This window comes from Anguilla rostrata, chromosome 12 (genome assembly GCF_018555375.3).
Source record: "Anguilla rostrata isolate EN2019 chromosome 12, ASM1855537v3, whole genome shotgun sequence".
In the NCBI taxonomy this organism is placed as follows: Eukaryota; Metazoa; Chordata; class Actinopteri; order Anguilliformes; family Anguillidae; genus Anguilla; species Anguilla rostrata.
This window is the reverse complement of record NC_057944.1, coordinates 36,966,142-36,978,632: the sequence shown is the minus strand read 5'-3', so window position 1 is coordinate 36,978,632 and position 12,491 is coordinate 36,966,142. Positions and strand designations below refer to the sequence as shown.

Sequence of the window (12,491 nt, the reverse complement as noted above, 5' to 3'; positions counted from 1 at the left end):
AATTACACACGTAGCGACACGCCCTGCTCGCTGTGTCGTTACCAGTGCACCTTATCACATTTTACCGGTCTGGCAAACTTCCCTTTACCCGTGGCCAAGAAGCGCAGAGTTATCGTTAGCCGCTGCTAACTGGAGAAGCCGTCTCCGCGGTTCGTACCCTACCGCTGTGATCTGAGGAGTCAGCGACTCTCCTAACCAGCAGAACCGGGCAGTAAAACAACCGGGAGACACTCTGCTAATTTGCGCTCTCCTCCCCCCCCCCTCCGCTCCCCGACAGAAATGCCGTGAGCAAAGAATGGGGAACAGGTGCAGGCGAGGAGGTGACCGCTGGCGCAGTGCGGCTGTTTGGTCTGCAGGGTGTTGGGACAGGGACGGGTCGACGAGATCCCCACCCCCCAACCCTAACACCCCCCCGTCCTTGGCAGACTGTACAGCGTCCGTAGGCATGGTGTTTTACCGGCTTTACTGTACAAATATTACAAGGGCACTGCTGAGGTGTATTTAAACTTGCTGGGGGGGTATGGGAGTATGGTGGGGGTATGGGAGGGGGGCGTACCGTGCTGCTGCCTGCAGGCCTGCTGCTCTGTGTATCTGAACTGCCAGGGCTATGACACGGGAGGCCACAGCCCCATCTTTCAAACCGTGGGCTCTCATTGGCCGAGGCTTGTAACGAACACACACATCCAGCAGTCCTGGGAGGGAACAGGGAGACAGAAACCAGACGCGTCCAGTTACATAATAACCATAGCGTTACAAGCGAAGCAAAAAAAGCTCCATGTGTGCTGTGACAAGACAGCCTTAACAACTGGGGATGTGTGCCTGCCTGTCTGTGTGTGTGTGTGTGTGTGTGTGTGTCTGAGAGATGAAAACCTGAAAAAAGACTAAGAACTGTTTGATTTTTCTTTTTCAGTTTGTCATGTCTTCTGTTTGTTTTGCTCTTGCCCTATTTGGAAGTGTATTGCTTTCATTACTTGCGTGCTTTAGCGATACAACGCCCAGTGAGTTTCACACGATAAAGGTAATCATACGCGTTTGAATTGCAAAGGAGGGAGGGAGAGAGAGAGTGAGAGAGGGAGAGAGGGAGAGACAGAGAGGGGAAAGGGAGAGAGGGAGAGAGAGAGGGAGATAGAGGATTATGAGAGGAAGGGAGAGGAGGGAGGAGGAGATAGAGGAGGGAGAGAGAGAGGAGGAGAGAGAGTGGGGATAGAGAGATCGAGAGAGAGAGAGAGAGAGAGAGAAGAGGAGAGAGAGAGTGGGGTAGAGAGAGAGAGGAGGAGAGAGAGAGTGGGGAGAGAGAGAGAGTGAGGGAGAGAGAGAAAGGGGGAGAGGGAGGGGGATAGAGAGATAGAGAGAGGAGAGGAGAGAGAGAGGAGGGAAGGAGATCCTAAAGGCTGAGGGGTGTTGCAGTGCCTCGGTCTGCAGGGGGGAGGCTACCATGGGGCCTCGGTCGGTCGTGAGTCTGCATGGTCACCATGGCGCACAGTTTGGACAGAGGAAGCATTGACCTTTGGGGTAGAACCTGCCGAGTTCTCGACACGAGGATACTAGCCTTTCTCAACCAACGGTACTTATGTAGTTTAATAACCAAAAGTTTCACAAACACCAAACACACAGATTGCTATGTCTCTTATCAGGCAAACCAAATAGTTTATGTTCTCTAAAAAGCAAAAACAGAGCTTATGCTGTCTCACTGATCACTATGACCACAAAGATGCTGTGTTGCAACCAGAATGAAAAACAGGTCAGCATACTGCTCTGTATCTGGTTCTCTACTGCCACCTGCTGGTTGAGTGAAGACCCGCGCGCTCACCTGCACCACACCTGGAAGGGGATGCCCCCCCGGGCCGCGGGGCCCTGGCTGGAGCAGGAGCTGAGCAGGAGCCTCTGCACGGGGACGCCCGCGGGGGCCAGCAGGGCGTGGCTCTCGCTGTGCCCGAAAACCGGGTCGGGCACGCACAGCACCGTGCCCGTGCGGAACGGCCTCAGACACACGCCTGCGGGAGGAGGGGAGTCAGAGAGCACCTCGAACCCCTGGCCACGCCCACCCTGGGTACACGCCACGCAGCCTCAGAACAAGTGATTTATCCGACTCTGACCCTGACTGAATTTCTGATGATTTTAGAGAGATGTTCAGCAAAGCAACTTCGAACAGCTTAAGTCAAGGGATGGTAATTTACTAAGTGCACACACTACCCATTTCTTTCATCTACATGCTCTCTCAGCCCGATTGCTGATGGAAGTATTTTATATTTGTAAATTACATCTAACTGCATTCTTCACTCGTCTCCTCTCTCCAGATGACACCCTTTGAAAGGGGCTTCTGGGAAATGGAAGATGAAGCAGCGATAAGGAAGCAGAGTAAAGGGGGAATGGCCTACTGCTCTCTATGGTGTGCGAGTCCAGGGCTCCGGCGGGGTCCTCCTCCTGCGTGGGAAAGGAGTACTGCACGTAGCAGTCGGCCTCCCCCCACACGGTGGACTGCAGCGGCGCCAGACCCTTCACCCTCTCCACCGTCACCTCGAACACGTGCTCCAGCGTCGTCTCCTCCTGCTGCACGTTCACCTGGGGGAGGGGGGGCCACACAGCTTTACCGTCACCCGCGTCACACCCCGGCACCTCCAGCAGAGGGCGCACTGAGGGCCACGTACAGATAACCCCACTGAGCACTGTGCTTCTTCTGATTGTGACATCACAAGGAAAATTATCAGGAAATGAGGTCTCAAACTGGGAGTGTCTGTAATATTGCGGTAATTAGAAAGCTCTGTTCTACACATGCTCGATACTTTATATTACAGCACACCGTGAACGTGCATTGACAATGATGTTTACTATAAATTTGGTCCTGTTGTGAGCACAAGTACCACAATTCACTATATCTGGTGTAGCATAGTAGTCATGCCTGGCCTGTATAAACCTGCTACGTGTTCTGAGTGTAATTAACCTTTGGCTCTATGTGCTGCCTCTGATCCAGGGAGTGGGCTGGCCGTGGAGGGCGGGGCACTGAGCCGAGGTCTTCGTCCCTCATTCGCTGCAAGGACGCGATTTGCTCCGCCAGCCCCATGGCCAGCAGGACCCGAAGGCTGCCCCGGGCGCTGCCCGAGAACACGTCGACCACAGGCATGTAGCTGTCCACCGCCACCACGGGGAACTGCACCTGCAGCAGCAGCCGGGAGATCCTCGGGTCTCTGGAAAAGAGACGCAGGGGAAGAAGGAGAACAAACTATTTTAATCCCCCAGGTACTTAAAATAACAACTGCTGCCAGCTTTCTGAAGGCTCTTATGATTACTTCTTCAAAGACTGAAGTGTTCTTCAAATGCAGTCTTTTGAAGTCAGCACTGAAACGCTGTAGATGCACTCACATTGTAATATGAGCAACAGCGCCACCTCCTGGACCAGGGTAGAGACAACTGGTTCCCAAACCATCACTAAGTGTGAATGAGGGCATTTTACATTATGTCTGTTTAGTTAACAACAGGGCTGCACAACCCTGTTCTAATTTGGCACACCTGATTCAACGAGATCTCTAGCTGTTGAATGAGATGCTCTGTTTTGGTTGGAGTGGACGCCTACACTTGATTAACTTCTTGTCCACCAGGGTTAATGTTTTCATGCTCGTGCGACGTCTAGATTTCTACTAATGCTGTCCAGATGCAGTTCTAATTTTTACGAATAAAACAATACAGCGGAGAGGTGCTTCAGTCAGGAGTACAATAGGGGTGTCCCAGCCAGCAGCCGGGAGTCAGAGCCACCTGTTAACCAGCGCCCACGTGTTCGTGATACCTGGCCCTGCTGCAGGACCGCAGCGGCACCCTCACCTGAAGGACATGTAGAACTGCTGCAGGGGCATTTTGACCAGGCCGAGGAGCCGGTCCTGCCCCGAACTGCCCTTCTGCCCCGAAAGGCCTTTCTGCCCCGAACTGCCCTTCTGCCACACCTCAATCACCATCACGTTGTTCCTCATCCTCTCCAGCAGTCTGGGGGACAGGACGACCGGAGCCACCTGCATAACACCCACACACACGTTAAACCTGCTGAACACACACACACACACACACAAAACCTACAGAACACACAAACACACATAAACCTACAAACACACACACACACACACACAAAACCTACAGAACACACACACACACACATTAAACCTACAGAACACACACACACACACACACACACACAGACACACATTAAACCTGCAGAACACACACACACACACATTAAACCCATCTCTCACTGAGATAAAGAGTTGGCAGAACGAATGACTAATATCTCTCTCTCTCAGGTTGCTGTCACATATCCAGAGTGGAGTGAAATTACTCAATTTTACGGTTACAGACTTAACGTTGACAGACAGACATTCAGTGCTGGCTACTGGGATGTGGCCCCTTGGCTCTGTTACCTGGGTGAAGTTAAACGCGGGATCGGCTTGGCCCCAGCAGACCGCTGATCTCGTGGTCTCGTCGGAGCCGAACATCTTGCAGTTGAGGTAGACGTTAGGGGGCGTGGGGCCGCAGTTAAAATCCTTCCCATCAGGCACCAGGAGCAGGGCGTGCAGCAGAACCCCTCCCTCCCCCTCAGCCTGCTGCTGCTGCTGCTGATGAGGATGATGATGATGCTGCATCCTGACTGGAGAGCTCAGGGGTACAGGCGTATGGGCGGGGACAGGGTGCCTCACCACCTGACTGTCCTGGACACCCCAAACACCAGAAACGGGGGCCCCTCCCTCCCTCTCTATTCCTCCCGTAGGTACGGAAGGGGTCTCTTCCCTGTCCCTGTCCCTGTCCCTGTCCGACCTCTGCGGCGGTGTGCTGATGATGTCATCCGTGGGCGTGGCCTTCCTCGGGGGGTTAGGGGCCGTGTTCGAGGGCTCAGCACAGCCCTGATCGCTGCCTTTCACTTTGGCCGGTGAGAAATCTTTGCTGACGGCCCCCAGCTCCACAGACACCTTTGAAGGGAGGAGAATGGCTTCCTCAGATGAATGCTGAAGCAGCACACAGCTCATGACATTCAGCCACGCCAAGAGCTGCTGGAGACTGCAAAAAGGCCTGCTGGTATAGCCCCTTTTTTTTTTAACTTATACAGATTCAGATCCCAAAATTCACACACTGGAATTATTTAGATTTTTATACATGGTATTGATACGTTTTTAGACATTATATACAGGGCTTGATGTGTAACTCTTACCAGCCATTTTGGCAGGTCACCTACCGGTAGCATTTTCAATTAAAAAATCATTGTAGTATACAAAAGGCATCTGAAATAATTAAGTCAATTTACAAATGCTAAGTGGCTAGTGAATTTGGAAAACCACTAACAACAGTGGCTGCTAAGTCAAAAAGTTAATGTCAAGCCCTGATTATATAGCTACACACACACTGGGGATATAACCCCAGTGCAGTTCAAGTCAGGTACTATTCAGTAGGACACAGCAGAAATGTCAGCAGGATTATACAGGGCTAGAACTGCGCCACACAGGTGCCCTGGACCTCACCTTGAGCTTCCCCACTTCCTGTCCCTCTGTGGCCCCCTCCAGGCCCAGGACAGGCAGGGCCTTGGCCTGCTTCAGCTGCTCGCTGCTCAGGAGGGAGCGCAGGGGGAAGACGGCTCTGCCGAAGGCTACAGGCTGGAACAGGACAGAGGATAACCACTCAGCACAGAGGATAACCACTCAGAGGTCAAACTGGGACAGTGGATAACCACTCAGCACAGAGGATAACCACTCAGAGGTCAAACTGGGACAGTGGATAACCACTCAGAGGTCAAACTGGGACAGTGGATAACCACTCAGAGGTCAAACTGGGACAGTGGATAACCACTCAGAGGTCAAACTGGGACAGTGGATAACCACTCAGAGGTCAAACTGGGAAAGTGGATAACCACTCAGAGGTCAAACTGGGACAGTGGATAACCACTCAGAGGTCAAACTGGGACAGTGGATAACCACTCAGAGGTCAAACTGGGACAGTGGATAACCACTCAGAGGTCAAACTGGGACAATGGATAATCACTCAGAGGTCAAACTGGGTCAGTGGATAACCACTCAGAGGTTTGTGAGGTGCACTTTACATTTTACTTCCTCCCCATAGATTTTTTATAAAGGCTCTCACGAGGCCACTCAGGTCACTCTGGACTGTACATACACATGAGTTTTGAAAATAGCTTATTTTTGGTTTCAGAACCGCACTTTTTAGATCAGATGAACTGTGTTTATTTACACACAACCCCCACCCCGCATACTTTCTTCTGGAACCGTTCTCTGGAGTAGATCTTGAAGGTGAGGTCTGTGCCCCACCAGTGCTTGATAGTGGCCTCGCTAAACTGAACTGGGAACACAGTCTGCTGCTGGAACTTCACCACTGCAATGAACAAGAGCGGAAATTAACGTACGCGTGGGCTAACCTTTAAAAAAAAAAAAAAAAAAATTTATAAATTAGTTAATTGTATGCATGTGACAGGATGAGCAGAGGCCTACCTCCTCCTGCAACTTTACAGGAGGCAACTCGAGTCACTTCCGTTGCCATGGCTCCCTGTTTGGCATCACGTCTAGAAGGCGCCACAGGAAATAAATACTCCACAAAGTATGAGCTGAGGAAGAGAGGAAAAAAAACAGCAGGACAGCAGAGACGTTTTTTTGTTAGAAACGTCTAGCAGCTAGGCTGGACGCTAGGAAAAGCTGTTAAGGCGGTAAACAGAATAACCTACAGCGAAGGAAAACACAGAGAGCGGAATGGACCGTACCATCTCCTGGGGGGGTGGGGGCGCGGTGGTTTGCCCCTGCCCGGGGTCTTGTGAGGCGTGGCGGGGGCGCTGTCAGCGGGGACCGTAAGGGAGCGGATGAGCACCCTGGCCAGATGCGTTCGGCGCAGTGCAGCGATGAGGGCCGAGCTCGGGTCAGGAAGTGCCCCCCCGCCCTCCTCTGGGATCTGACTGGGGTCCCGCAAGCTCAACCTGATCACAAGCAAAGCGAAACGCGCACGTATGACAAACGCTTCCGTGTCTCGGACCAGCGTCGTAGTGCTCGAGTCCAGGAAGTGCAGTTCAGCTCAACTCCAGGCATGATTTGCATGACTTGTGACTGGACGTGGGCTTGCCCACTTCTGACCTGGACTTGAGTAATGAGTATTTCTCCAGCATTCTATCAACAATAACATTAAATCTTTGAAGATACTGAAAATGAACAGCTGTCCAAGTTTTCGAAATGTAGAGTACTGCAATTTACTGATTTTATGAATTTTCATGGTCATTTCTGGCAGAAGACCCACCACACATGAGAATACAGTTGAGTTGTAACTGCATACTTGACACGGTTGACCTTGTTTGCCCCGTGGTTGACACAGAGGCTCATGAAATTTTTTCAATATAAAAAAAATTTAAAAATGTAATCAATTTTAGTTATCTATTACAGAGGACTGCCATAGACACTTTACTGAGTAATAAGAACCAGGCCTGAACCCCCAAAAAGCAAGCAGTGAGGTAAAACACACACCGGTAGGAAAGACAGCTCACCTGCCACTCTTCATCATGCCAGGTTCCTCCTCTTTCTCATTTTTTCCTGCACTCTGCCCCTTCTTCTGTTTCTTCTTCATGGGCAGACCATCATCTTCATCAGCAGTGAACTCACTCATGTTGCCATCAGACTTCTAAAAAAATCAAAACAGATAAGCCAGTTTCTTTTAGCAGATCCTAAACTATCTGAAAACGTGCGCCAACTCTTTAAGCTCGACGTCTACATAAACCAATAAGCCATGTTAGTATTGAATCCGGATCATGCAGACTACCAACTTCATACTCAATATGAAATAAAAACATTATTTCTGAAACCTAAGTTTTATTACGAAAATCTGGATACTCTTTAGTCTGGATTGTTGGTGAATGAGCAGCCTGCTCAGGCTATAATGGGTAAGGAGCTGGTCTTGTAACCTAAAGGTCACAGGTTCAATTTCCGGGCTGGACACTGCCGATGTACCCTTGAGCAAGCTACTAACCAGCATTGCTTCAGGACATATGCGGTAGTATAAATGGACGTAAATGCTATGTGAAAAAAGACGTGTAAGATAACAGCGTCTGCTAAATGGCTGTAATGTAATGTAATGCTGTAAAAGGGTATTATGGGACGTGTGTGGGAGTACTCACGGCTGATGGGTAGAAGAGGGTCTCCAGCAGGCTCTCGTCATACAGCGGGTCATTCAGCTCACTGTCCCCCAAAACACTGCTGCCCCCAGAGAGGAACTCCAGTGGGGAACTGTCCCGGTCCCATAAGGTCGACCCATCCACACTGAAAATTACAAGCACCGAACATACGAACAGATTATCACTTTAACATAACAACTGAAACGTTAACCTAGGCTCAACTGAAACGCTAACTCCAAACTAATCTTCTACATTACAATCATTAAATATCTTCAGGCCGAGCATGTTCGGTACCAGTTAAAAGTGCTCATATGCCTTGCAAAGACCTCTTCTTTAAACGTCAAAAATATGGACAAATTACCAATTAAATTCTGAAAGAAAATCCAAACATTTTTTGGAGGTTTTTAAAAACGTGGAGCGGCTCACCTGCCCAGGAGCAGCTCCACCGCCCTGTTCTCCGTGTCGGGGAAGCAGTCCGTGTCCGGGGGCTCCGGTGAGCGCAGACCGCGGGTGGGGAAGACACTGGGCTCACTGTGAAGGAGATTCTCCAGCAACCTCCCGGATGAGGGCCTGGGCAGCCTGCAGGGACAAGAGGCACAACATTAAGAGGCACACCTTTTTCAGGGATTAATTAATCCAGTGGATTCATTATTAATCGCCTGGCTGAGTAAGCAAATGCAGGCATTGATTTTTAACGATAACAAACATTGCTCAATGAAAGTAACTGGCGAGCTGGAGACCATGAAGGCCTGCAGAGTAAGAACACTACAAGGTGTTAGGGCTGACGGTGTACACACAGCGATGGGGTCGTGGCGATGTTGTCTCTTGACACAGGTAACGGGATGTCCTTCAGAGCCAGGTCAGAATCCAGGTTGGACTTCAGAGCCGAAACCACCATAGCATTCCTGAGCTTGCTACCGCGGTCTAAGAGAACTGAGGAAAAATGGAACACTCCTCAAGGATCGTATTTTTTGAAAAACATATTTTTCAGAAATCACATGCATGAAAAGAAACTCTTTTCCTTAGCAGAATTTGCTCAGTACTTCCCTGCCCTGTAACCCTCCTGTTCAGGGTCTATAGACTATTGATTTATGAACCCCAGATTGGGTGGAGTGAACATGCATTATCGGTGACTTAATTGTGCTCATCGTAGTGTGTTATTATGGCAAACAACTTCTTTTGATTGGTTTACACAAGGTTTACACAAGATTGATAATGCATTGTAGTTCCACCCATTATGAAGTTCATGAAGTATCACTTCTCCATGAATATGCTATATATAAACTGTGTAAAACAACTACTCCTGTTACATCAAGTTTTAATTACCACTAATATTATCTGTTTAAGCAACAGTATAGTGTTGTATAAATACAATCCATTATCGCTATGAACAATAGGGCCAAACCTGAAAGGATGTCCTTGGAGGTCTGACCGTTGGTGGACTCTTGCTTTGACACCTGAGCTCTGTTCCTCAGTTCATCATCTTCATACTGAGAGACTGAAGGGTGCCCATTGCCTTCGAAGGCCACGGTCCTCAGGGCTGCAGAACTGGGCCCCTCCTGGCCGTTACTTGTCTCTTGGAAGTACAAGTGATCTTTCCCTCTGAAAATGTTAGCCACATGGTATCAATCAGAGAGAGCAGTTAATAATATGCTCTCTAGGGGCTGCTGGGTAACTAATCCGGATAAGGCTCGGTTCTTGCTTTAGTAGCTTTAGCCAAATCGTGTCAGTGCAGACGGGCCGGATAGCTCTGCTGTGTGATGCATGTTAGGGTTAGAGAAGTATCAGTGGGCAGATATTTGCATCTCATTGCTATCTAGCGACCTCCTGTGGTCGACTGGACACCTGCAAGTCCACTAGTTAGCTGCACAGGAAGTGTCTTACTGCAACACATCTCTGTGTGAGCCTGACTTGTGAGCTGTGGTGTGGTTAGTGGCACGTGTCAGCTCAAGCTTTGGAAGACAGTGTGCTTGCCAGCACTCTCCCAAATCAACAGCAGACGGGCATTCAAAATCGGAGTGAAAAAAGGGAGGAGAAAGAAAAAAACCCAAACATGCTTTCTCTAATTTGCATGGCGTGCTCAGAAGCGTTAACAGGCACACATACACGTACAACATTTCCTGACAGAAGAAGGCCAGGTTTGCAATTTTTTGCTATTTGCTACATATATTACTAAAACACCTTCTGCTGTCACTAATTAAGTTAAACCGTAAACACCACACAATGGTCACCAAGAGAGAGACATTATTCCTACGTACTGGCTGTGCGCTGATATTTTTCCAAAGCCCTGCATATAACTGAAGCACTTCCAGTACACAGAGAGCCTTGAAAGAGCTCTAAGCTACGGCTCCTCTGGGACGCGGCTGGAGGTCGCCCCCGCTACGAGGTGAGCGACACGACACAATTCACCGCAATTTCACTTTATTATTCCCCGCAGGCCAATTCAAATCCCGCCTTATAAAAAGCAGATAGCGAAGCGGCGACACGAAACACTAAAACGGCGGTACGCTGGACAGGCTGATAAACGGTGAAACCGCGCGTAGGATCCCGCCGTACCTGGGTGTGTTGGCGGTGCTGCTGGCCGCCGAGTCTCGCCCGCTGTGGGCGGTCAGCGGGCGGGACAGAGACGGCACCACCAGCACGTCCTGGCGCGCGGCGGCGCTGGACAGGGGGCCCTGCGTGGGCATCGCTGTGTCCGCGCTGGCGTCCGCGGTGTGAACCGAACTGCAGCTGTCGTACGTTTCCATCAGGGGCTCCAGGGTGAGAGAGACCTGCGGCAGGAGGGCAACATTCCACCTCAGGACTGCAGAAAGATTACGTCCTTTCATATCTGGCATATCTCATCCTTTACAGACTTTAAACTAAGATTGCGTTTGTGTGACCCGGTGGACAGAGGTTACCCACCGTAAACGTACAAGTTGGAGGGAACCCAGAAGCTGAACGTTGTAATTATTATTATTATTACTTTTAATTGGGGGAATATATTAATGCATGCCAAATGGACATGGATATGAAGACAATATGGAAAATATGCAGCAAAAGCAATGACCAAAGCAGCTAGACCTGCATAACTGCGTGGGAGAAACAGTAGTGACATCTTATTTTCCTGTTTTGTGTTACAAATATGTATTTCAATCATACCTGTAACTCTCCCAGCTTTTCAGAGGTTGGGGACACCAATGTGAAGAATCCACTAATAGAGTGGGACAGAGAGAGTCGGGCAATTCCAGTAACCTGGACTCGACCAAATGGCAAATGGTCTGGGTTTGTCAAAACGTCCAACACCAAAACCCCCATATCTGTAAAAAGGCCAGATGAACACAAAACAAAAATCTCGATTTGACCTTATCACTACGATTCTACGCGAATCTGTCGGTATAAGGATGGAAAAAACTGCACGTGACAAAATTACCTGTCAGGTAAGAGGTGAACTGCTTCGGTCCGCAGCGGATGGCAAATCGGGCCGTTGTCTTGACTCCTCTCTGGTCCGCGGAAGACCCGTTCCGTGGACGGAAATGGGTTCCGCTGGACGACTCTCCCCACCATCGCAACCTGACCAGAGGCGCCGCCGGTGGTTTGGGAATGGTCCACAGAACCTTGCCAACTGTCACTCTGAGAAAGCATCGCACCTGCCCTTCCACCAGAGGAGGCAGACTCGTAGACGGCGAAATGTCACTGGGGACTGAAACACGATTCGTGAGTTAGTCATCCGATTAATACCATTGTCCTCTACCCTGTATTGCAGTCTTTCTTGTGACTATTAGAAGATAGTCAGCGGTTAACCGTAACAAGCAGTATTAATAAAGTTAAATGCACGGTAACTAGCCATATGTTAGAGGTAGTTAAATATGATGTCAGTTTAGTGGTCTTCGCAGGATTGCATAATTAACGTTAACGTCAGTTGAATAACGTTAACGTGTGTTTTCCAGGGGGGAAATCTATGATATTTTCAATGTAACAGAAGTCAGCTAACAAACAAATGCTTGCTTGCGTTAAAGGCTAGGTTGCTAGTAAGTTATATTAACTGCTTAAATGCTTTAAATTCTGAAACATCTTAAATCATCGTATATAGTCATTCAGCTACCTTGTCTAGCTAACTGAACTTAAAAGGGGGTAGGTACAGTCAAATACTAGTGAAGAAATTGTTTTCTGACTATTATTAACAAGTTAGCAACCTAGCTATTTGCTGTAATCGTGTAGCAATTCAACAGGTGGGTGTTGGAACTGGTTTGCAAGCTAGTGTTAACGTTAATTGTTAACGTTTGCAGGCAGCGATGGGTTAACTATTATTCCGTTTAATATCAACAACACCCACAGTAGCATATTGGCTAGCAAGAGTGCTAGCAGTGAATCGCCA

The 12,491-nt window shown here is 49.2% G+C and overlaps 1 protein-coding gene across 1 annotated transcript in view; it reads right to left on the bottom strand.

Moving 5' to 3' along the window:
• Positions 1-12,491, bottom strand: part of c2cd3 (C2 domain containing 3 centriole elongation regulator) — a 28,617-nt gene that overhangs the window by 15,864 nt on the left and 262 nt on the right. Inside the window, exons 2-19 of the mRNA XM_064301517.1 lie at positions 11,547-11,816; positions 11,276-11,433; positions 10,691-10,905; positions 9,540-9,736; positions 8,932-9,067; positions 8,561-8,713; positions 8,138-8,279; positions 7,511-7,644; positions 6,743-6,952; positions 6,477-6,589; positions 6,242-6,360; positions 5,496-5,627; positions 4,404-4,949; positions 3,817-4,001; positions 2,942-3,185; positions 2,379-2,562; positions 1,810-1,994; positions 557-750 (exon numbers count right to left, since the gene is read on the bottom strand). Coding sequence (XP_064157587.1) covers positions 557-750; positions 1,810-1,994; positions 2,379-2,562; positions 2,942-3,185; positions 3,817-4,001; positions 4,404-4,949; positions 5,496-5,627; positions 6,242-6,360; positions 6,477-6,589; positions 6,743-6,952; positions 7,511-7,644; positions 8,138-8,279; positions 8,561-8,713; positions 8,932-9,067; positions 9,540-9,736; positions 10,691-10,905; positions 11,276-11,433; positions 11,547-11,816 — 3,517 coding nt within the window. The remainder of the gene's footprint in view (positions 1-556; positions 751-1,809; positions 1,995-2,378; positions 2,563-2,941; positions 3,186-3,816; positions 4,002-4,403; positions 4,950-5,495; positions 5,628-6,241; positions 6,361-6,476; positions 6,590-6,742; positions 6,953-7,510; positions 7,645-8,137; positions 8,280-8,560; positions 8,714-8,931; positions 9,068-9,539; positions 9,737-10,690; positions 10,906-11,275; positions 11,434-11,546; positions 11,817-12,491) is intronic.